Raw genomic sequence first — 9,579 nt, forward strand, 5'->3', positions numbered from 1 at the left:
TTGCTTTAATCCATTTTCCATAGTTTTAGCTGATCTTGACTGTGGCATTAGTGATACTAATTTCTCTTAGTCAGCTAAGTTTGAGCAAAGAATTGAACCAATGCTTCTGACTTGCAAATACTCCATTCCCACCCCCCCCCCCACAAATTCTAAGCTTTTTTTTTCAGGTTAGTATGTGGATTACACTCAGTTTGCTTCACACTCAAACTCTACATTTCCTTTGCTTTAAATTTTGGGCAAATTGCCGGAGGGTAACTGCGATCTTTGAAATTGTATATTATAGTCAGTGAAAAGTGGGGAGGGGGGAAGAAATATACAGCTCCAATCAAAAGCAGGGTGATTTCTCCAGTAAAATATAGTGAGTGGCAAATAGTTGCACATAAGTTGTTGGTTTAAAAGTTAGTCACAGTCCTTCTGTGGTGACTTGAGCTAGATTAAAAGGAAAATTACCCACTCTCTATTGTTTTTATTTCATGCAGCTTAAAGTTATTAACTAAAACAACATTCGCTTTGTTTTTATGCAAATGTTTCCCCTTGGATGTGAAGTGTTTCTTCTCTCCTAAAGGCACGAGTCTCATTATTAATTTTAAGATTTCTGCTGTGGCAAATTTAAGGGGCATAAGTTTTACCCTCTTCCCCTGCCCCCCCACCTAATTTATCTTTGGCCAAAGTTCCATAGTCTATCAAACAAATAGCTTCCGAGACTTCTTATTTCTTGTTTAAATACTTTGCATTGTTAGGTTCAAATTCTGTCCTTTGGTTCTCAGTTTGCTCATAGAGAACTCTAAAATAAAGGCAAATATACACAATGTTTGGCACCAGTTAATATAGTTGTATGTGTGTGTTCTGGAGGAGTCTGTCAAAATGAATTAAGATAGGTATGTATTTGTTGCATTTTCAACACTGGATGTAGTAAACAACCATGTATGACAATTTTTTTTTCTGAACCTCAGCCCATCTGCTTCTATGCAGTTTTGAAAATGCTGGTAGGACATAGTAGCAATGCTGCAGGAGCTCTTAACTAGTGTTCTCCTTAAGTTCATTTCAAAAGCTAATTTCTATTTTAACAACAGAATAACTTTGTACCTATCCAAATAAACTGCTAACTGCCGGTTGTCATTTATTCTTCTAGTTTGTTGGAAGGTTTATAATTTGTTATATGGCAACATTTAATGTTAAACAAATATTTTGCATTAGTAACATATTCCAAGCTTCATCTTAAATCACTGAATCAGTTTTGTTTCATCCTGTGACATGGCAAACTGAAACCTTTTTCCAAATATTGCAAGTTATTGTTTCATTTTGCTCATTTGATTTAATCGTTTAAGATGTGGGGAACTGTTTTGATTTGTACTTTTCATACCTTCGCTTGTTCTTGGCTACATAAGGGATCAAGTTGTAGTAAACTGTGTAGAGTATTTCAATCAAAACAAATGTATGTTATAACTGGGCTTTTTTAAACAGTTAAAATGCAGCACCTGATATTTATAAGAATGCATTCATATTGACATTTAAAGCTATTGTATTGCATTTAATAGGTGCTTTTTCTTTTGCTTGAAGGAAGTATGGGAATAATTTTTGAACTTTGGGAATACTGTTATTCTAACATTCCATGTCTTGGTAACATTACTTGGCGGGATTTTATAAAGGGGCTATAAAATTAGTAGGTTTTTTAGCTTTTGGGTACAATTCATTGAGGAAGAAAAGAAGTTGCACAATTTAATTTTACACCGTTGCTTAACAGCTGCTTTTGCAGAACTTTATTGACACCTAGATCCAAAATGATTCCGAATGAGAATGCTGTTTGCCTTTTTTGATGGAATCTTAGTCTCTGTTATATTGTTCTTCCTCAATTATTATCCTCCATATTCCAGAATGAAAGGAACTACAGAACACAATAATAATAAAAAAAATAATTTGCATCAAGACGAATGTGTTCATTGAGATCTTTTAGGTTTTCGATTCTTCCTCATTTCTTGCCTGCTTCTATTTCTGTTTGGTTTTAGAAATCATGAAACTTGGGAAAAGTATTTTAAATGACAGATTCCATGCAATTCAACATGTCAGATTTTATTTTGGATTCCTCACCATTGGACCTTATTATAGTTTAATTTAAAGACCTTGATAGTTTGCATTTCTCCAATAAGTTGGGTCTTGTCTACTCAGAAGATCACCTCATTTGGCATCATCATTAGAATTTAAATTTTCTTTCTGTGTGGGCACTTTCACCACTAATGCCTTTACAGCATTAAGGAGCCTTAGGCTTTGTGAAGCTCTCAAGGCCTTGTGAAGCTCTAAAGTCCTTTATCATTTTTCAGCTTTTACTACTTTGGTTATTTACATAAACACTTTCATTGCTCAACTTCTTGCTGCCTAGTGGGAGAGAGTGACCCAATGCAATAAGTAGTCAACTTGTTGCTCTGTCCCTTCCAGATACCAGAGACACATTTAGCATCAAGCCTCATTTGAATAAAAGCAATGATCTGTATGTGACAAATGGTCGTATTGATGCAGTTTTTCTTTCTGTAGGGTTCCAATACCGAGCATGGTAAGGTCTTGTGGTGGGGCTAATCTGGCTGCGGCCTAAATACTTTTTGTCATGCAAACAATTGGAACTGATTTACTGATTAGAGTGCAGTTGAGGATTTTGTTTCTACCAAAGAGTCATGGGAATCTGGGCATCACTTGCAGAAATACTCATAGGGCTTAAAGGATAACTGGAGTGAAGACTGCAGACTGAAAGCTGGGAAGTATGAGTAGCCTAAATAATTGTTTGGCATGGATGTGATGGCCTGTTTGTTTCCTGTGCTATAAATTTCTCACATTAAATTGAGGAAGAGCACATCCCTACACTTCAGCTAAATTTTATACCTGAAATTTGAACTACTTTAGATATTGTTGATTAGGTTGCTCAAGACCACGTGGAACTTAATTAGAAAAATATTTATTTTTCTGTCAGGGTTTTTCAACTAATATAAGATCTTGTATTCATAGACTAGTAGCTTTGTTTCTATTTTGGGTGGAATAAGTTGTTTGCCATTCTTAAGTCTTAGTAACTAAAAGGATGTGTTCATTGAGGACAGCAAGGCGCTCAGCCTAGAACTTTCAACTGGGTTTCTTCAAGTGTAAAATAGATGTTAATTAATTTCATTTTATCCACCATAATTTAAAACAAAAATCTGCTGCATCTCCAAAGAATGGATCAGAGCCTGAGATTGATAATCACATTGAACTATGGGATGGAAATTTGGATAAGGAGTGGGATGTGAAACAAGCAGAGATCATGGGATGGCTGGAATGAGTAGTGGTGAATGAGAGTTGGAAGATGGAGAATGAATGTGAGATTTGAGCTGCTAGTTAAGAGGGTAGTGTCAACTGGAGTTAACAAAGAGGTGACTCTAAAATGGAGATTTAAGAGAAGCTAACAAATGGGTGCTTTAAAGAATTCATTTCAATGACTTGAAATTTACCAATATGTTTTACAAATTAAATCTCGTATTAACTATTGAATAATGCCTGTTACACAATTTCTTTGTAATGTTGCTTGTAATCTAGAATTACACCAGAATATCTTAAGGTGATTGATATCCTCTGTTATGGGGAGCATGTGGTTCTGTTTACTGCTTGCCCATAATGATAGTATTAAGAGGAAAAAGTGAGGGGAGAGTTAATGTTCCAGGTTTGTCATCAAAATTTTTCCTGGTAAAAGGTGCTTTCTTGTTGAAGCTGATTGCTCAAATGTACTGTATATAAAGTACCATGTTCAGCAATCCTTCTTCAAATAACTGAAGAAATAGGGGGAAAAAATAATCTATGAAGTAGGGGAAATGTGTGGTAGTTTCTACCATAAAGGCCTTGAGCTCAGAACTTAATGTGCTATAATGTGCACTCCCTTGTTACTTCATATTAGATTCAATAGGTGGCTCTGCTGTACTTAACAGGAAACAATTCTGTATTTGTTTCATGGACGATGGGAATTGTTGTAAAGTTCCATTTCATTACATAGAACAGTACAGCATGGGAATAGGCCCTTCAGCGTGCTATGTCTGCACTGACCATGATGCCAATCTTAACTAATCCCATATGCATGTATGTGGTCTGTATCCATCTTCCCTGTTTGTTTACATGCCTCTCTAAATGCCTCTTAAATATTGTTATCATATCTGCTTCTACCAACTCTCCTGGTAGCATGGTCTAGGCAACCACCACTTTTTTTAAGAAAGAAACTTGCCTCAAATCTCATTTAAACTTTCACCCTCTCACCTTTGAACCAGTGCCTTCTAGTATTTGACATTTTCACCTGGTGGGGAAAGGGCTCTGATTATGTACCCTATCTACGTCTCTCATAATTTTATGTACTTCTATCAGGTCAGCCCTCAGCCTCTGACACTCCAGAAAAAAACAAGTTTATGTTCAAAGGAATAAAAAGACTATTGTCTTTAGTTTTTCTAATTTTTTTTTAATATCCAAAGCCTGTCCTTGGAGTTCATGTCATGACTGCTGCCTGCAATGTGCCTCAGTGAGCAGTATGCTTTATGAAAAGACCCAAAATGTCTACATTTTAAATTGTGGATTAGAAAACTTTAGATTTGAACCCATGTCTTCTCGACCCTTTTATGCCAATTTTTTTTAATTGACCTCTTGCTAGGTATTTGAAAGTTTCTGCATTTGTAGGGTAATTATGTATAGCTGCACCTGTATGGATATTATTTCTAAACTGTTAACATTTTTTCTATTGTCTGTGAAACAGTGAATTCCTTAAAACTTTGCTTTCTTCTTGTAGAGGCCTTAATGAAATTATTTGCTGCTTGTTAGGTTATCATAACGGTATAACATTTGCAGTGAAGTATCCAGTAAAATTAAAACAAAGACAAATGTAACCTTTTAATATTTTGGTATATTACTTGGTATAAATCTAACTTTCTTCCAATCAATCAAAATCCAGCTCCAGATCACGCCGGGGGTCTTCATCTCCAAGGAAGAGGTCACGCTCAAGTTCTCGATCATCAACTTCCTCTGAAAGAGGCAAAAAACGAAGCCGCTCCAGATCATCATCCTCCAGTGGCCGCAAAAAAACTAGACGTTCTGACTCGAGATCTTGGTCTGCAGAAAGGTTTGGGCATCTGTAGAATAAGATTAGCATACAGGGTTTAATAGATTTTAATAGGATTGCAGAAGCTATCACATTTAAGACAAACTTTTTTTTTGAGATGAATAAAATTAAAATCTCAGGATGCTCCTTCACACAGGTTTTGAGCTATATAATATAAGCAATGCATTTTTAGATGGGTTACTTGTAAGATATATCTGCAGTTTCCTTAAACTCAGGTTTGCACACCTCGTTGATGTTTTTGTCTTTTGCAGGCGCAGTGAATCGTCTTCTGGATCCTCTCACTCAGGCTCCCGTTCAAGTTCTAAACAGAAATAACGTTTTAACATCTACAGTTTTTAAAAAAAAATTTAATTTCTGGAAAATGCATGAAAACTTATTTTAAAGTTATTAGTGTCTTGAGCAAATTAACCTGATATGTTGTGAAACATTTAAAAAAAAAAGCTGGGCATATGTCCTGATGAAGTCTTGCTGATGTAATCTTAAACCTTTTTGTTGCTTTAAGAAGTGTTAGAAATTGTATCCAGGTGTATTTAAGGAGTATATTAAGCCAAAATAGTGTTTCTGAAGGATTATGCATCTGATTTTGATGCATTCTCTTTAAAAGACTATAAAGGCAAGTAGTTATTGAACAATATGTGGTCTAGAGTTATAGTGCAGAACATTTCCCTTCATGTTTCAGGCCATCAGTAACACATAATGGAAGAGCTGATGGCCTTTTTTTTTAGAAGAGAAACATTGAAGGGATAGGAAAACCTAAGGAGGTAGTTGTTCAAATTACTTTGCCTCACTAAACTAGCATACAAGGCCTAGACTCCAGCAAATGTTTGCCACTTTTGTTAATGCATCAATTATCCTGCTGGAACTTGGAATCCTTGAGCCACTTACTTTCACTGTGCTGATTAATTGACCCTTGTACTTCTCCAGTTTGTTGTGTAGCTCCCAGTCATGTGCCAGGATTGTAGAATCATGCTGACTTTTGGGGGAAAATTGCATCCTAAATGATTTTTTTGAGAAACCTGCAGCCCTGTTCATTGTGTCAGCTCTTTATGGAACCATTAAGAGTGCTCCACAATATAAAAAGGGTTTCTTTCTCCTCCTTTTCCCTCCCCCCCCTCCCCCCCCGAATGTTTTCTATATTTCTAGTACATCAAAATCCTAATTACCTCTTGCAGATTACAAATAAACTTTTTGCAGTTTCCCAATTACTGCTAAACAGCGGGAGGAAAAATGTACAGATCTGCAGCCTTGGCGAATCTTTTACTTTTAGTCTATATTCAATTACCTTTACTTTACAACCAATAATTAAAATCTTAGATCTACAACAGCATTGAATGGTTATTTAGGGATCCCTGAATTTAGGAAATTGTTTTCATTTCCATTCTAGAATTGACTTAGGCATGGGTGGTTAAGTTATGCAGTTATGATCTTGCACTTATCAAAAATTGTCTTAAGAATCAGCCTGCAACAAACTACAGCAACTTTTTTAAAAAGATGGTAATAATACCATGCTGCTGTAGAAATGGACAGGACAACAATTTTGGATCCACTTTTGCGGAAGAATAGAGTAATAACTAGAGCTTTAAACATCTTGGGGTGGGGGAGTACAGCTGTTGGTGAAGTTCGACTTAAGCATTGATCAGTTTACCCCATACCAACAAAAGTAACATTTATGCCTTTAAGTCATTGTCATCTTAAATTCACTAATGCATAGAACATTCTTTCTTTAAATGTTTTAAAATGTTAAGATCAAGACTGTTAACTATATTCTTTGTGATCAATTGCCTTCTGTCTCAATTAATTATTATGGCTTAATATAACTCTTAATTTTTGACCTGGTTGCGCAAAAAAATGTGTTTGCACCGTCAGGCAGATGCTCTGTTCTTCAGAACTCTAAATGTGGTTTCAGCTCTGTTAAATAGTAGAAACAGGTAAGTATTCTGGAAACAAATACTAATTACTTGGTTCACCAATTGCCTATCTGGTGTAATTGTGGACAATGGTTTTTATTGATTTTTTTTTCACCCACCCCCCCCACCCCCAATCTTTTGGTTATCTTACAGGCACCAGACATGTTAAGCAAGTAAGGGTTTGCTTTTATTTCAGAGCAAGACACCTTATTGCATTATTGTTCTAGTTTTGTAAGATTTTACAGTTTTAATCTCTTTAACACCTTCTTTCAGAACCAGCAAGTCTACACGTCCATTTCTATTTGTAGTTCGTATAAGTCAACTTGAACAGGTGGCCAATATCTATTGCAGTGTTTTGGGATTCAGCTCTGGAAATATTTGAAGATCTGATTTTTGCAGAATTCCTCTGAGCGTAGACTTTTGCAGTGTGACTTTCATGAGCAACAGGATCTTCATAGACAGTGACATTTAATGTGCAAAAGTAGTAACATTTACAGAATTACAGAAAAGTGTAAATTAATAAAGTGACTTTCATCGCTTTTTCAAGAACTAGTTAAATACTGAGTTCTCCAGAAGTTTTCTGTCTTCAGATTTTCACTGCGTAAAATAGTCCTGTACTTAGAAAAATTTAGCTGAGGCCACTTGATTGCTGATATCTGGCTAGGGTTTTGACAACTTTATTAGTCGTAAGTTTTGGCTATTTGTAAATGGTAAAAGTGACAATTAATTTGCTTAAGGTCATCAGCTCGTTCATCTAGTCCTATGTAATAGTTTCATTGGAAACAAAAACACTTTGTAGACAATGTATGTAAATACTTCCAATGGTACTTTATCACGTGTCTTGTTCAAGCACCAATAAAAAGAAATAAGTGGTTTGAACTAAATCTATCTGATTTCATTTGTCTTAAGTAATTTGATGTAAAAGTAACTTTAGTGAGGGGTCTCTGGATTGTTAAGAGGCCAATGTTCCCTTTCTTGGAGAAATTTGGTATACTTGCCCAGTTTTAGTCTATATGGCATAATTTCTCAAGATCATTTTTAATGTTTATGATAAACATAATTCTGTTAATCAATATACTTAGGAGCCGATAATGTTGGTTTGTTTGTGTATTTGAACTTTCAATAAAACCTGTACCTTAAGAGTAGAAGAAATAGGAGCAGAAGTATGCCATCCAGCCCTCCTGAGTCAGCTCTACTGTTCATTAAGATCATTACTGTTCTACTTCTGTGCCATTTTCTGCACTATTCCCATATCCCTTAATTTCTTTAATGTTCAGATACTTATCAATCTGTTTTGAATGAAGACAATAACTAAGCTTGCAATTCTCCAAGTTAGAGAATTCCAAAGTTTTGCCACCACCTGAATAAATTTTTCCTCATCTCAGTCCAGAAAATCCTCGCCCTTTTTCTAAAACTCTGCACTCTGGTCCTAGGCTCCATGGTAAGGGGATACGTCTTCCCTGCATCTAACCTGCCATTCTCTAAGAATTTGGTAAATTTTGATGAGATCTTCTCTCGGTCTTTTAAACTCTAGAGAACACAGTTCCTGTCTACTTAATCTTTCCTCTTGGCAATCCTGCCATTTGCTGGAGCTAGTCCAGTGAATCTTCGCTGGACTCTCTATGGCAAATATATCATTTCTTAGTACTACAGTAGATTTAAGCAGACTGGAAAAACATATAATTACTGGGGCAGTGGTGGAGCGACCATGAATTTGGCTCAGATAGGAAGCAGAATAGTTGACCATTATTAATGAAACCAAAGGGAATTTAATTTACTGTTTTTACACCAGCTGTTGGTATTTGCATCATAGCTATAATGTTAATTAATATTTAATACCTAGGTATTCACATAAATTTGAATTTTTCAAAAGACAAGACTTAAATGTGTTAACCCCAATGAGAAGGGTGGTCGTAGACTTGAGGAAGATGGTAAAGTGCTAAAATTATGCATTTTGAAAGGAAAATTGAGAGGCAGTAGTGCAGTACTAAAAGTAGCAAGTTTTATCAAGGTAAGGAATACAAAGGCACAGTTATGCTCAACCTAGGCCTTGGGTAGGCTGCACTTTCTCTCTCAATTCTAGGCACCACACTTTAAGGATTCAATGTTGTGGATCAAGGGATATTTTTCTTCAAGGAGAGAATGTGACATTCTTAGCGGGCTTAACAAGGTAGATGTGAGGGCAGATATTTTTCCCAAATGAAGGACTTTGGAACCAGAGGTCAATCTCCGGGGTAAACCATCCAGGACTGAAATGAGGAAAACTTATTTTGTCCAATGGAAGGTGAATATTGGAATTCTCTACTTACAAGAGCTGGAGACTTGGCCATTTATCTATGTTTTGAATACAATCAGATTTCTGGAGGTCAAAGGGAATTGGAGATGGGAAGGATAGTGGTGTTGAGAGAGGTCAGCCATATTCTTGATGAATGACAGCAGGCTTGAAAGGCTGAATGCCCTACTCCTTTATGTGCATATTTAATAAAGGTGTTTAAATTGTATGGGTTCAGGGAGGGCAGGGAAAACTTGCATGTGGGGTTTCAGTATCTGTAGTTAAAA

The 9,579-nt window shown here is 36.0% G+C and overlaps 1 protein-coding gene across 1 annotated transcript in view; it reads left to right on the top strand.

Annotated features, from left to right (window-relative positions):
• The window catches only part of zranb2 (zinc finger, RAN-binding domain containing 2), a 30,218-nt gene extending 22,317 nt beyond the window's left edge, over positions 1-7,901 (top strand). Inside the window, exons 9-10 of the mRNA XM_052012233.1 lie at positions 4,946-5,113; positions 5,365-7,901. Of these exons, the coding sequence (XP_051868193.1) occupies positions 4,946-5,113; positions 5,365-5,428 (232 nt within the window). The 3' untranslated portion in view covers positions 5,429-7,901. The remainder of the gene's footprint in view (positions 1-4,945; positions 5,114-5,364) is intronic.
• Positions 7,902-9,579: the final 1,678 nt, after the last annotated feature.

This window comes from Pristis pectinata, chromosome 3, assembly GCF_009764475.1.
Source record: "Pristis pectinata isolate sPriPec2 chromosome 3, sPriPec2.1.pri, whole genome shotgun sequence".
Classification (NCBI taxonomy): Eukaryota; Metazoa; Chordata; class Chondrichthyes; order Rhinopristiformes; family Pristidae; genus Pristis; species Pristis pectinata.